Source organism: Podarcis vaucheri (assembly GCF_965113315.1).
Source record: "Podarcis vaucheri genome assembly, chromosome: 1".
Lineage (NCBI taxonomy): Eukaryota > Metazoa > Chordata > Lepidosauria > Squamata > Lacertidae > Podarcis > Podarcis vaucheri.
Window position 1 is genome coordinate 62,408,255 of NC_138759.1, and position 15,019 is coordinate 62,423,273.

The 15,019-nt window shown below is 38.0% G+C and overlaps 1 protein-coding gene across 4 annotated transcripts in view; it reads left to right on the forward strand.

Moving 5' to 3' along the window:
- Positions 1-15,019, forward strand: part of NELL1 (neural EGFL like 1) — a 382,749-nt gene that overhangs the window by 110,015 nt on the left and 257,715 nt on the right. For all 4 annotated transcript variants that reach the window (XM_082195852.1, XM_082195851.1, XM_082195854.1 and 1 more), the window contains exons 6-9: positions 4,920-4,992; positions 5,700-5,782; positions 11,005-11,139; positions 12,053-12,155. In XM_082195852.1, coding sequence (XP_082051978.1) covers positions 4,920-4,992; positions 5,700-5,782; positions 11,005-11,139; positions 12,053-12,155 — 394 coding nt within the window. The remainder of the gene's footprint in view (positions 1-4,919; positions 4,993-5,699; positions 5,783-11,004; positions 11,140-12,052; positions 12,156-15,019) is intronic.

Here is a 15,019-nt window from a genome sequence, read left to right on the forward strand (position 1 = left end):
GCCTGCAAAAAGTCTCTCTCCCCTCAGTTCTTCCTCTGGAGGAGAGCAGGTCTCTTATAAAGACTCCTGGGGCTGGGGCAAGGCAGGTGGAAAAGCCATCTCCCCTCATGTCTGAATGTAGCTCCTGTGTTCTTAGGGGACACCCCACCCCATACGATGGTTACCTCCTGTCTTATTCCTTTTAATTTTCAGTGCTTTTTGTTAAAAAGAAAAAAAATCTGACACACTAAAGGAAAATCTCACAGCTACCCCTCATATTTGATAGAGCTCTGCATCCCCAAAACAGGTCCAGCAAATGCCAAGGTAACATTAATGTGGTTCAACTTAGGGGGAGGTGAGATTGTTCCGCATGTTGCAGAGCATTTTAGGAAGACGAATGGTAAAATGAGTTAGGAAAGCGTAAAGGAAGTTGGTGAAATAAGTCAGTGTATTTGGCTGTTAACCAGAAGGTTGGTGGTTTGAGCCCACCCATGGATGACTGTGGGCAGGATTCCTGCTTTTCAAGGGGTTCAACTAGATGACCCTTGGGGTCCCTTCCAACTCTACAATTCCATGAAATATGAGCATTCTGTTTTTGCCTCTTCCACAACACAATCTTATGATTCTTGTAGATGAGGAGGATTTTTTTTTGAATAGGATATCTTTTTGAGTATTGCAGAGTAGTAGTACAGTACTCCCATTCCAGAGTAGGAAAACAAAGAAATTAGAGCAGTGTTTCTCAAACTTAGGTCCCCAGATGTTGTTAGACTACAATTCCCATCATCCCTGACCACTGGTCATGCTAACAAGGGATGATGGGAGTTGTAGTCCAACAACAGCAGGGGAGCCAAGTTTGGGAAAGACTGAATTAGAGTAAAGAGGCACCCGAAAGATAAATCATATAGCATGATAAAAACAGTTGAATAACCTTACTTAAAAGAAGCAAGGGAGAAATGTAACCAAGAAGGCTTATGATTCTGTTCCAGTTGTCATATCTTTAGCCTTGCCTTTCTCTCTGAAGCTATACTCACTGTGCATGTTAGGTCCAAACCTGTATGACACACTCTTTGCATTAGAGCATAGAGACACCTGTATTGTTTTTAGTTATCCATCCTGAGTACATATTTATAAACTGGGATATTTCTGAGCCTGCATCAATAGTTTTGTCACTGATTATATGAAATATATTAATTATGGATCTTACTGTATTTTTAACTGTTTTATTATAAGGGTCCATCTAGCAATGCTGGTGATAATGAACAAGTAGAAATAAGTTGCAAGTTATTTTAAACTATTTCCAGTATTGAGATTTAATGCTGTAACATGCCTTGGGACCTTAGAGTGGAGGGCATGTAATGATTGATTGACCTCAGGTGTTGGAAGCAGAGATGAGGTGGCAGAAGTCTCCTCTTCATGATTTTCCACTTAATGTGGCAGCTTCCCGTAGCTGCTTTGGTCAAAAACAGCAACAGCGACTGTTAACAAAACAGACATGCAATGGAATGCCATATTACTGACCCTTAGATGCCACAGTAGCAGAAGGGAATTGTTGTGTGTCACTCAGCTGCTTCCACAAGTGGGCTGGCATATGGCAAATCGTAATTCTGTACTAAAGCACAAAAAGTCAAGGGACCTGACACTTCCCCCTCGCTTAATGCTCACCATGTCTTTTCTCGTATGTCCGTGCTTCTCTCTAGCAGTATGTCATTTCTGTCAACCTTACTCTTGCCCCCGAAAATGCTCTTCTCATTTTATGGAGGTGAATTTTCATTAAAAAAGATTTTTACAATGATACGTAATATTATTGCAAATACAAGACAATATCCACAATTCCTATAATCTGTGCAGTACGTTCTCTGACATAAGGCTCTGACACAGCAGCTGTTGCAATATAGGATGCTAGCTGGTCAAGTCAGTGGATATAACTGGAGGTAGTGCTATAGCTGTCGCTGTCATAATCCATTGAAGTCAAAGGCAGAGTATACACTGCAGCTTGACTTTTCCTGACAAAAAAGCCCTTTATTTATATTTGACTAGTCATCTTGAAAACAGATTCTGGTAGTTGTATACCTGTTTACGGAAGCTTTTAATATTTGATGAATTGTTGTATTTTGATATTTTGCTGGAAACCGCCCAGAGTGGCTGGGAAAACCCAGCCAGATGGGCATGGTATTATTATTATTATGATTATGATTATTATTATTACCATGGAAGTGAATGAAAATGATACATTTTCCTGCTTGGCAGGGGGATGGACTCGATGGCCCTTGTGGTCTCTTCCAACTCTATGATTCTATGATTCTATGTGTAAACAAGCTATTGGCATGCATAATGAAAAGAGCACACCTTTTAAAGCATATAGTTCAAGGCTTAGAAACAGTGTACAAAAAACTGACATTAGCTAGGCTGTGTCTTGCTACCACCCTCTCCCAGCTGAAAGTGCTAAATAAATTCAAGATTAATGCTTAACAAATGGTGGGGGGAGCATTTGTGATATGTATATTTTTAACATTTACAGTCATACCTCAGGTTACAGATGCTTCAGGTTGTGTTTTTTTGGGTTACGGACCTGCTGAAACCCGGAAGTACCGGAATGGGTTACTTCTGGGTTTTGGCGGTTGCACATGCACAGAAGCACTAAATTGCTCTTTGCACATGCACAGACATACTGCTGTGGGTTACGAATGCTGCGGGTTGCAAACGTGCATCCCGCGTGGATCACGTTCGCAACCTGAGCGTCCACTGTATTCATTTATGTAGCAAATAGGGCTTTTTTCAACCAGAACTTGCTGGAACTCTGTTCCAGCACCTCTCAGGTGGGCACCATTGCCATTATAAGAGAACAAGGGAGTTTCACGGTGGGTTTCAACACCTTTTTCCAGAAAAATAGCACTGAGTAAGGCTATACACCCGTGGAACAAGTCAACAGGTGCTTAATGTTAAGCAAAGGCAGAATAAATCTTACTAAAGTAAGGTGAAACAGTTTGGTTGTGATGCACGCCTGGTATGCTCAGTGGTTATTAATTAGGCTTGCTTTAACTTGGACTCCTCAGGGCACGATGTCAGTGAAGCCTTGTACGTACTGCCTAGATGAGCATTTCAGTGTAGATTGAGATGCATACCCAGATATGACTTTACATAAGCTACATACACAGATATCCATGCTGTATTAGTGCAAGGGTTTGGGTTTTATTTATATGTATTTAAACATTGCCCTTAGACACCCATGTGTCTGTAGTTTTAATACATTGTTCACTAACATTCATTTTCAAAATCATATTAAAGATTGCTTTGGAGGTTATCCCTACCAACTGACAATGTCTCCTATCATTACTCATATGACTTTATTATTCTAATAGATGAAAAGGTTAATAAATGTTCTGGATAGTTATTTTCATTAATATTTTCAATTAATATTTGATCTTGAAATAACAAGCAGAAAGAGCTGCTTGCTGATTACCTTTTTGCTATCTGAGATAACGAGTGCATAAATGTTAAATGTTGCTGCATCTGCAAATCTTGGAGCACTATATTTTATTTATAGCAGGAGCTCACTAGTCTGAGCAGGATATGATGTCTTCTATCTGCTCAGTAGCATCCATTTTTCTGTTGTACTCCAGCTGAAATAATGGCTTCAATTTCTGATGAAACCAATATTTTGATTATCAAAGGATAACCTTGACTGTAAACTTACTTTTCCACATAAAGTGGTGTGTGGGTGGGTGTTTTCAGTACACTTTATGAGCCTCTCCTAGATCCAGTTCATCATGACAGCATGCATGTCTATCAAAATTTATTTGAATGCTAAGTGTCTTAGCCTTTTTTGTTATCCAGTTCACATATGTTGACATGTCCAAGGACTGAAGACCTCAGCATTTGATTTTAAGGTGCAGATTTAATCTGAATAAAGCATCACATCACACTGAGGCTAATCGGTGGAAGAGGGGTGGAGAAACCTTTCTGTGGAATCATTGTACTATGAATGAGTCACCTTGTGAAAGTGGCTTCAGACTAGAATAGTTCCATTGGCATTTGCTCTCTAGTAGACCTTTCAAAGGTTTTCGTTCATAGGGTTTTCATTGCTCGTCTTTGTGTCTGTGTTTGTGTGTGACTGACTGCAATTCACCATATGATTTTAGTTTTTGTGTCATTGAAAATAGTGAGACTTAAGCATTCTTAGCCACACTCTGGACTGTGGTGTTGAGTTTGGATCTTTACTTAATGCCATAGGAATATTATTTGAAGGGCATGGTAAAAATAGTTAAGTGAAATATAAATTCATTAAACTTTTCATATAAAGTGAAAATCATAAGGTCTATGGCTGACCAGGCTTTGTGTTCAGAATTTTTTACTTGCCAGAACAGTTGTTACTTATTATGTTTTACCATGAGGTTCCAGAGTGGGCTCTAAAACTTTATTCCCCAAATCAATAATATTAACATTTCTATTTTTAAAATCTGTAAATATTTTGTCAACTAGTTTTGTTAGATCAAGCAGTATGAACCTACAATATTGTTGTATTTTGTTCTCATTTTTTAATATGAAATTGATAAATAGTGAATGAACAGGAAATATTTAAGCTAGTGTGTAAAGTGACCAGTACACTTGGTTCTTAAAAGTGCATAAATTTGGTTAGCTGATGTTAAATGTTATCTTCTGGCCAATGAGAGTACTTAACTTCACTTACTCATGAATCATAAAAACCTACCCGATAATTTTTTAAAAAATCAAAAGCTATGGTTTTTTTAATTGAAGAAAGAAATTATATATTTACCAATTCAGTGGTATCTTTTTAAAAAGTTCATGTGATTTTAATTTGTAAATGAGTATGATTGTATTAATTTGTTATGCCTTATCAAGACATAAATTGTGAATTATTTTGTACAATTTTAATTGTATGACTATAATCTATATTACCAGCTATCTCTTCTGTTACAAAGGGTATCATTCAAGATGTGAAAGTCATCTTCATGCCTAATGGATATATAACACAATGCCCTAATCTGAATCGCAGTAAGTAGCACTTTTAAGTATAAAATATTTAAAATTAAGTTTACAAAAATACTTTAAACAAAAATGAGTGTTTTGTAGTGCCTATTCAATTTGTTGCACAACAATGTTGCATTCTTCCTGAGAAGTACCACTTTGTAGTTGAACAACTAAGACTATGTTTTCCCAAATTTTCTCAGTAAAAGCAGGCTGGGGAGTTATAGATATAAATGTTTTACTCCTTCATATGTTTGACTGCACATATTTATTTTCTGTTCATTTAAACTGATCTTATAAGTGACCTAGATGACAGTTTCATTGGGAAAGCCAACAAATTCTGGACCCCCATTTTCCAGTTTGCATTGAACTAGGCTACACATTACTATCATCACACCAGATCAGTTCAGATTTGTCTGTTCTGATGGCTTCATTGCTTATAAGCCAGAGAAAACTGGACTGAATTGCAGACTGTGCGATACTACACTTCTGCCCATGCTTTTCTGTTACTTCCAATATTTCCAATAATATGTCATATATGTGCGAGACAACCCAATTTAAATTATTAATTTTATTTTCTATTAAAATGTCCATATGTTTTCATTTTCTTATAATCTTTGTAATATTTGTATTACAAATGCTAGAATCAATAGCTAGTGAGTTAAGCATATGGTAGTTTTTTTTTTTGTATAATATGGTTTTTATCTGCTGTTTTCCTTCCTTCCTTTATTGAGCCTGTCCAACCTGCAGTGACTTCTTAAGCCTGGTTCAAGGAATTATGGATTTGCAAGAACTTCTGGCTAAAATGACAGCAAAAGTAGGTACCTGACCTTTGTTCCCAGTTTTACATCCAAGTTGTCATTTGCTTCCAATATTTGGGCAACCATGTACACATTTCTCCCCCCCCCCCCCAGTTTATGTATCATTATGTCAAGGACTTATTTCATGCTATAAATGGAAGAATAAGTTACTGATCCACACAGAATGCATTTTTCCTTTTTGTTTGAATTGTGGTTGAATGCTGATGCTGAGGGTTGCCTAATGGAATAAGAAAACAAGATAGGCACAAGTATTTATCTAACCTGATGCATAGTTGTCAAACATGGTTGTTTCCTACATCATTCGTTTCCCTTCATAGAAATAAAACACATAAAAATCTGTACCCTTCCAGTTATTGTTAATAGCCTGTTCTATATCTAACCCTTACATAATATTGGGGGTTTTTTTTGCATGGGATAGCATGATGATGAGAAATGGAGGTCATTGGGATTGGAGTTTTACCAGTAGTCAGGCAGCAGTGGCTGCTCATCAGATGCTGTCTAAATCCTATTTTGTTTCTGAGCTGCCTTCACTTGTTCTTGTTCCATGTGCTTATCTTGTTTATAATAACACACTTTCATAGCATTAAAATGCCAATTATAAAACAAAACATTGTGTATACATACTGGCTCTGTTTTTACATCATGAGCAGGAACAAACCTCAAATGTAAGTGTTCTCCCGTTATCTTCCCACAAGGCTAGGATGCCTTCAGCATTCCTCCCCCCCCCCCGCTTTCTCTTAAAGCAGTTTTATTTGGGCTACACTTCCAAAATAAAAATTATAAATGAGTCTTCTCCCATACAGTGGTACCTTGGGTTACAGACTCTTCAGGTTACAGACTCTGGTAACCCAGAAATAGTATCTCGGGTTAAGAACTTTGCTTCAGGGTGAGAACAGAAATCACGCAGCAGCAGCGCGGTGGCAGCGGGAGGCCCCATTAGCTAAAGTGGTACCTCAGGTTAAGAACAGTTTCAGGTTAAGAACGGACCACCAGAACGAATTAAGTTCTTAACCTGAGGTACCACTGTACTCTGTTCAAACAGCGATTCTGGATCACAGCTAGGATTGTCCTCAATCGCACTTGATGCTCTTGCTTTCATTTAGAAAAGATATCTATCCATATTCTGCACATATATACACACACTACACTACACTACACTACACTGAAATGTTTAAATGTTTATATTTGATTGTTCTTGAATCTTCCTGCCACACTTGCCATCCTCTCCTGGTGCAGCACATGGTTTGAGAACCACTGTATTAAAGCCCGCTTGTTGTGTCATATGGATCAGAGATCATGGTTCATAACTGTGGCCAGGGTCAAAACCAAATCAACTTTAAACCATGTGCCACAAATCTAGGTTGTTTAAACTAACCAGGCATAAAGTATGATCCCTGGTCTAGATGACATGACAAGCCTATTTTAAGTGAAAGTCAAACTAAAAGCCTCTGAAGTCCTCCCAGTTGTGTACCCAAGACTTGCTATGGCTTCTTCCTGCTCACCACTGGTTAGCAGGACATGCAATCATGGCCACTGTCTGTTTCAAATCTTTGCAAAGCTGATGGTTTGAAATCTGGCACATAAATCAGCCAAATATAAGCCCTCTTAAAGGTAAAGGTAAAGGTACCCCTGCCCGAACGGGCCAGTCTTGACAGACTCTGGGGTTTGTGCGCCCATCTCACATCTATTGGCCGGGGGCCAGCGCTGTCCGGAGACACTTCCGGGTCACGTGGCCAGCGTGACAAAGCTGCATCTGGCGAGCCAGCGCAGCACACGGAACGCCGTTTACCTTCCCGCTGGTAAGCGGTACCTATTTATCTACTTGCACCCGGGGGTGCTTTCGAACTGCTAGGTTGGCAGGCGCTGGGACCGAACGACGGGAGCGCACCCCGCCGCGGGGATTTGAACTGCCGACCTTTCGATCGGCAAGCCCTAGGCGCTGAGGCTTTAACCCACAGCGCCACCCGCGTCCCTAGATAAGCCCTCTTAAGCCCTGCTAATTTCAGTGGACCAGTGCTTATAGGCTACAGTCCTATAATGCCTTTCCTGGGAGTAAGTCCTGTTGAACAAAATGAAACTTACTTCTGAGTAAGCATGCACTTTTGACCTTTTTAAATTAATGGAACTTAAAAGTGCCATTGCATTATTTATTTTTGGTTTTGGTTTGTATGAAAACTGCACAAGGCAGTACAGTCTACAGTGATTCCTCCCCCCCCCCCAGTATACCCCTATTTAATGTCCCCATACTCTTTATGCTTTTCTTTCTCATCTTCCATCTTCATGTTTTAATTCTACTGTCTTAATCAGCATGCTTTGGACTTGATCACTTGGAGAAAGAAAAATATTAAATTTCAGTTCATTTTACTTCTGGAAAGTGAGATAATTATTCTGAGACATGCTGGTGGTCTTAGTAGGTGCCAATTACATAGTGCATTGAGTGACTTGTCCTTGCTGCAGTTAATTATATTTTTCTTGCTGATATTTTTTTATTCTAGATAATACATAATTAACATTCTGAAGGTTACAAGCACCCCTACAAGTGGAATGCTCTTTACCTTCTTATTCCATATTCTCAGGAACTGCTGTTTCATTGCCTTTTGCAGTACATAAATTTAGTATTTTGTTGCATTCATAGACCAGTGAGAACATGTCACACTTGTTTGTTTAATTGTCAGAGAAATGCAAGCAGAATGCAAAATTGCTCATTTTATTTATTGCTAAATAGAAACTTAGTGGTTCAGTTCTAAAATGACACATATCAGTTGTCATGTCTAAGCTTGAAGCCTTCGTCCCTAATTGCACACCTGTGTGATCAGGTTGTTGTGACTTTATGATGAGTGTCTCATGCTCAGTGTCTCATTTTTTGATATTTGCTGGTTATTTTTCAAGGCTGAGATGTGACGCTGAAGTCCTGGCACAAAACAAATCACTCTTGTACATTGCTACTAGATTATGTATTTAATGATGAAATTATGTGGTTTGCCTGCTCGCTTTCACCCTTAAATGCCCCTTTAAGTAGACCTTTTTTCTTTTTAAGAATATAAAAAAGGTGAAGAAGCCCCTCTTTCTGTACCCATAAGTACAAATAGCCTCAGATTACTTTTATTGACATAGATTTGGTCTTTCAGCAATTGAGTACTCAATCTGATTAAAGGCCTAAAGATTGCTTCTTTCTTCCTGGAGTGCTTAGGATCAAATTATTTCAATAAGGAAGACTACTATGATTGATTACTATGGAATTTGCACTGCACCTCCCCTTGCCACCATGGCAAGTAGGAAGACAGAGACTGAAGTTGGCCAAGCCTGTTGTCCCATGTATGAATTCTGCATCTGCAACAGAAGTACCTGCTGTTCAGTTTCAAATGCAATTGGTTTCCAAACATGAGATCAAATACATGAGAAGTCTTTTCCTCCATGAATTATCTTGTTTTTTCTAATGTTGCACGTCCTAATGACTACCACCTCTCCTTTTGACAATTAATTCAATTAATTCACGTACAAAACCATTCTATCCTACATGACAGAAAGCATAATCTGCTACACGCAAAGACCCCACAGTGTCCTACATGCACCATTGGGTTATAGCCAGTGACAGCCCAGCAACCATGAGCCTCCAGTATAGATAAAATATAACTTATATATAATTTGAACACAAATATTTATTATTTCAAAACATTGTTAAAAGTTAGCTAAGCAACATATCCAAAATCCACCAAAATTTTCTCCCACCAACATCCTGGACAAACCTTCTAATTGAAAGCAAAAGTGTGCTGGACTTTATCCTTGTGTTTGCTTTTATAGGGGTAGGTGTTGTTTCATTTATTTCTGGAATTATGGAAGTATTTCTAGAATACTTGTAATGGTTCTGAGAGCACAGGTGTTAGCAGTGCGCTCTTCCTATATTTATCCCGAGGCCAAGCTGCTTATGCAGTGTGCAATCTTCTTGCACAAAATACCCTTTCTATGTAATACCCATTATGTCCCTTTATATGCTGTAAATGTTCAAAACATACGCTGGAAGTGGAAAGGCCCTGCGTCTGGTCTGAATTATGGCTCCTATCAGGAGTATACGTATTTACTGTTGGATGTGTGGTATGTTGTGAATGAATGCAGAGTTTGCCTGAATAATATGCTTCAGACAGGAAGGGGTGGGGAAGTGTTTTAACATTAGAAAAGCAATGGATCAGGCCAGAGTCCCATCTAGTCCAATTTGCCGTTCTCAAATACCTATGCAAAACCCACAAACAGGACCTGAGAACACTGTTTGCAATTCTCAGCAACTGGTATTCAGCAGCACACTGCCTCTGGCAGTGGAACATAGCCATCATCCCTAGTAGCCATTGAAAACCTTATTCTCCATGAATTTGTCTAATCTTCTTTTAATGCCATCTGAGTCAGTTACCATTACTGCAGCTTGATGGAGCGAATTCTTTAGCCACTATATGCTGTATGAAAAGGTGCTTCATTTTGTCTGTGCTAAATCTTCGAACACTCAGCTGCATTGTATGCCCTGGAGTTTCAGCAGTATAAGAGAGGGCGAAAAACTTTTTGCTATCCATTTACTCCATGACATGCATAATTTTATATATCATGTATTATCCATTACAAGTCACTTCCCTTGGGACTTCCCCAGTCTATCTCTCCATGGCATTCTATTCAAACCTTATTCTGCTGCATATCCTGCATATTGATAAATTCCAGGAAGCCAGATGGGAACCAGGGAAAGAGCTACATCTATGAGCTTCATGTTTCGGGTTTGACTAGTGGATTTGGAATACAGATCATTTTGAACATTTTCCAGTTCTTAACATTTTCCAGAATAGAGAGCCAAGAATTGGACACTAAAGTTCTAAATGGATAAGTTGTTATTTATAGACATAGTAGTTATTATTTAAAAAGTTAATAATTATGTGCTGCAGACATGGTGTTACTTTGATTGCCAGTTAACAGATTAGACAATTGCCCTGAGATCATCATCCCATATACATAGGTTTCTTTAATTTGGACTGAAATAAATACACTAGCAAAGCATATGCGATTGCCTTCTATGGATCTGGGCTGATTTATACCAGCTTAAAGTCATGCTGTTTTCATGTGATTTTGTCAGTATGATAAAACCTAATTCCTCTGAAGATCACTAAGCTGTGCTTTTATTTTCCTTTGTATGAACCCATGTGCATGAATTCTAGGAATTAAATCAAGTAACTTTCATTTATAGCTAAATTATGCAGAAATGAGGCTTAGTCAGTTGGAAAACTGTCACTGTGAGAAGACTTGTCAAGTAAATGGAGTGATCTATCGAGACAAAGACTCATGGGTTGAAGATGATCACTGCAGGAATTGTACTTGCAAAGTAAGAAACTTCTAACTTATATATGGGGGTAAGATGGCTCATTACAATTCAGTATGTTTGTTGAGTACATAATGTCAACTTGTAGGGTTAGTTATTGGCATTATGCATAGCATTATGTACAGAGTATGGGGAGGCAATCAAAAATGATACCTGCCTAAAAGCAGTTTCTTTCCTGTATTTAGACGGCTATGTTTTTTACTGAACATTTTGGTGTTTCCTGTGTACAATTTAGAATTGTATTACTGAAGTTTGTGGGAAAGGAGACATTATCTTAATTGTATGCACGAGTTGCATTTTGCATGACAACGACATGTATATTGTGATTGTGGTATTTATTATTTTCAACATCAGAGGAACAAAAGTTGATTAGTATGTAAATCTTGTACTGTTGAAATTATTTGATAACTATCAGAAGAGAGGTTTTGTTTGCCCAAGAAAATAGAAAACTGTTTGTTAAAATGAAGATGATTGACAGAGACTGTGAAGGTGTTATTTTGTATTTGTAAAAATGGGTAGATGGCTTCTATTGTCTAACCCACAGTGATTGGTGGAATAAGGGAAATAATTTATATCTGAAATTTAATAGATGTTCACATAGGTAGCAGCTGGATATGATTATGGTTGCTTCAGAATGGTGAAATTGTAGTTGCAGTATATCTTATCCAAATATTCATATCTAAGCTAATTATTTTTTCCACAAGTTTAGAATGTTTCCTGACCCCTAAAATATACATTACTTTATACCAAAGATAGCCAATGTGGTACCCTGCAGAGCTTTTCGAACTTCTAGCTCCCATCAGCTCTAGCCAGCGTGGTCAATGGCCAAAGATGATGGGAGTTGTAGAGAGAGCACCATGTTGGCTAATCCTGCTTTATACAGGTGTTTTAATCCTATTTTTCTATTATTTTACAGAGTGGAGTAGTGGAGTGCCGGCGAATGGCCTGCCCACCATTGAACTGTTCGCCAGATCGCCTTCCAGTCCATTTAACAGGCCAGTGCTGCAAATTGTGCAAGTGTAAGTATAGGTATTGTGCTCTCTTCTTTTTCTCAGTCATACTGATTTTACATACTCGTTGTTGTTGTTGTTGTTGTTGTTGTTGTTGTTGTTAGTTATGTAGTAAAGTTGTGGAGTGATGTCACTTCAATTCGGAAAGCCCCTACTCCCTGGGAAGTAATTTGAAATTTGACTCCACCTTGCATTTTCTGGGAGAGAGATATCCTGGAGTTAAAAAATATGCTCATACCATGTAATTGACTTAAAATTCATAATTAGTAAAATTTTACTTTTACATATGATTCAGACCACATAAGGGTCATGTTTGAAAGGGACGGTAAACTATGGCTATGTGCAATGTGAATAAGCCTTGCCATCTCCCAGGTTCTTCCGCTAGTCATTTCATCTGAATCAGGGATTGCGGTTTAACATGATTAATAGTAAGTTTCAAAATAAGCCAACGTCAGATCATGGGTTGTGGAGCTGGTTTGTTGAAACTAACCATGGTTAGCATCAAACTATGATTCCTGGCTCAGATGAAGTGATAAGCCATGTTGAAAGGGGGGCAAAGGCTTCTGAACTCTTTCTGTTCAGGAGGCAAGGGGAGAGGGAACACGTGGGCCCAGAAGGAGACCATGGTTTAGCATTAGAACTGAATTTAACCACATAGTCACAATAATCTTTTCTTTTGTTTCATGTCCTCTAATTAAAATATGAATGAATGAACAAACCTACTCTTTTGTGTTTTTTTGGTTGACACCCATCTCAACTTGTTGGTGTACTTGGAAATCTGTTAGAAGAAATAGATGTAAACATTGATTAAAATTGATTGCAAATCTTGACAGAATGATATACTTGGGACAGTTTTTGGGGTCCATGTTGTTCCAGACACTGAAGCTGTCTGTACTGATGATACTGTGTGGATTGATTTCTCTGCCCTTTGTCCATACAGTCATTGACAGTATGATCAACTATAATTATCTTTCCTTAGGGCTTATTGAGCAGATAATTAGCCATTTTTTAAAAAAAATGAGTTAAAGCAACTAGCATTTCTTACCTGAAAAATGCAGGGGGATTCTTTTTTCTCAGTTATCTTTAGTTAATCCCTCCAGTACAGAACATGCTTTTTGAGATCAAAACTGACTTTCTGGCAAAGTCTGACTATTATTCAGATTTTTCTTCCCTTTTAGTCTACATCCAGCCTTGTTATATAGGCTGTCACATTTGAAGCTGAAAAATACCTCCACCAGCCCTGTGCCCATCAGAAAGACAAAATCTAGGTTTTATATTTTATAAGATGATGATTTACAAGCCGTAGCTGCAAAAATGCCACATTTACCACACAAAAGTTAGTCAGGTGTTTATTACAGTCAACAGATGAGTAAGACAAAATGCAAAGTTCCAAACAGAAAATAGGGAGTCTCAATAAAACCAATTGTTTAAAAAAATGATAGGCTAAGAGACAGAACTATATCTATATATTAATATAGAAGGGTATGACTTAATCACATCAGTAGAGTACTGTTGGTTGTTGGTGCTCATTTAGCCTCCTGCTGATTTGCTGCTGCTTGATAGAGGGTGAGACAGTGAAGAGCCTGGTGCCATGCAAATGTACCATCAGAGCCAATCTGTTGAGTGTTCCTCCCTCATTCCTGGTAAGCAGCAGCAACAGATAATGGGAGATCAGGTGAGCACCACTGCCTAACCACACTATGTGCTATTGAATTGCATCATACCCGTGTTGACAGGTCTTCTGAAACTAATTCTATGGCATCATGGTGGAACGGCCTAAATACAGAATCATATATAATGGGAGCAATACATTAAAGGTATTGCAGACTTCTGCTTGTTGATGTTAGTCCAGAGAATTTCCTCATCGTGCATGATATAGTTTTGTCACTTTGATATGGCTGCACCCCAGCTAGGAATGTTAAATCTTTGGTACTTTATTCCATTATCAATGTTGCCCTATTTACCTGCCAACCAACAGTTGCCAGTTGAACAATCTGAAAAGTGTAGTTTGTTAAACCTTTTGGGCTGCATGCTATGTCTAGCTGGGAGGCAGATCATCATTATATACTCTTGACATGCTGTATTCTTCAAAGATCATCGTCATCTTCATTTTTAATTTGTATGCCGTCTTTCTATCTTACAATACTCAAAGTGGTTTACAAGCTGAAGAAACAAAAAATGTACATCTTATAACAATCTAATGCAATACAAAAATGTGATAATAAAACATACCTTTAAAATAGGCAACCTACATCAAAAAAGTAGCATTCAACAATCATTAGAATAGTGATGAAATCACATAAGTGAAACTTTGATTGTCAAAATGTGGTGGTATAGATGGATTTCAAAGAAGATATTTTATAGGATTTACACACACACACCCTTTCTTGCTAGCATACACTGTGGTGTAACATTTAGAAGTTGATGGACAGTATATGGGGAGAATTTGTAGAAGTAAAGTGCAACTGCTGAGGATAAAATTTCAGTATGGTGTAATATTTCTAGTTCCTCTGCTTGCCCTGGGCCTATTACCACCTTTCCTATTTCTCGTTTTTTACCTCAGACCTAGTTGCATGACTGTTACCAAGGAAAATTATAGATATAATTTGAAAGGTTGAAAAGTAAGGTTTTGTCCCATTCTGCAGTGTTTGAGGTTCTTGAAGGGGAACTGGTTTAAAGAGCAATGTTATTTAGTATTCCTCTTTTACTGGAGTTAAAGAGGACATTCTTTTTTATTATGGCTACAGTAATGCAAATGTGTTAGGAAGTCATAACTAGAGTTTCTAATACATTGTGCTATTAGGAAGCAACATTTGGGTATAAATTGTAAGTTATTTTAAACTGCTTTTAATATTGAGTTGTAATGTGTTTTA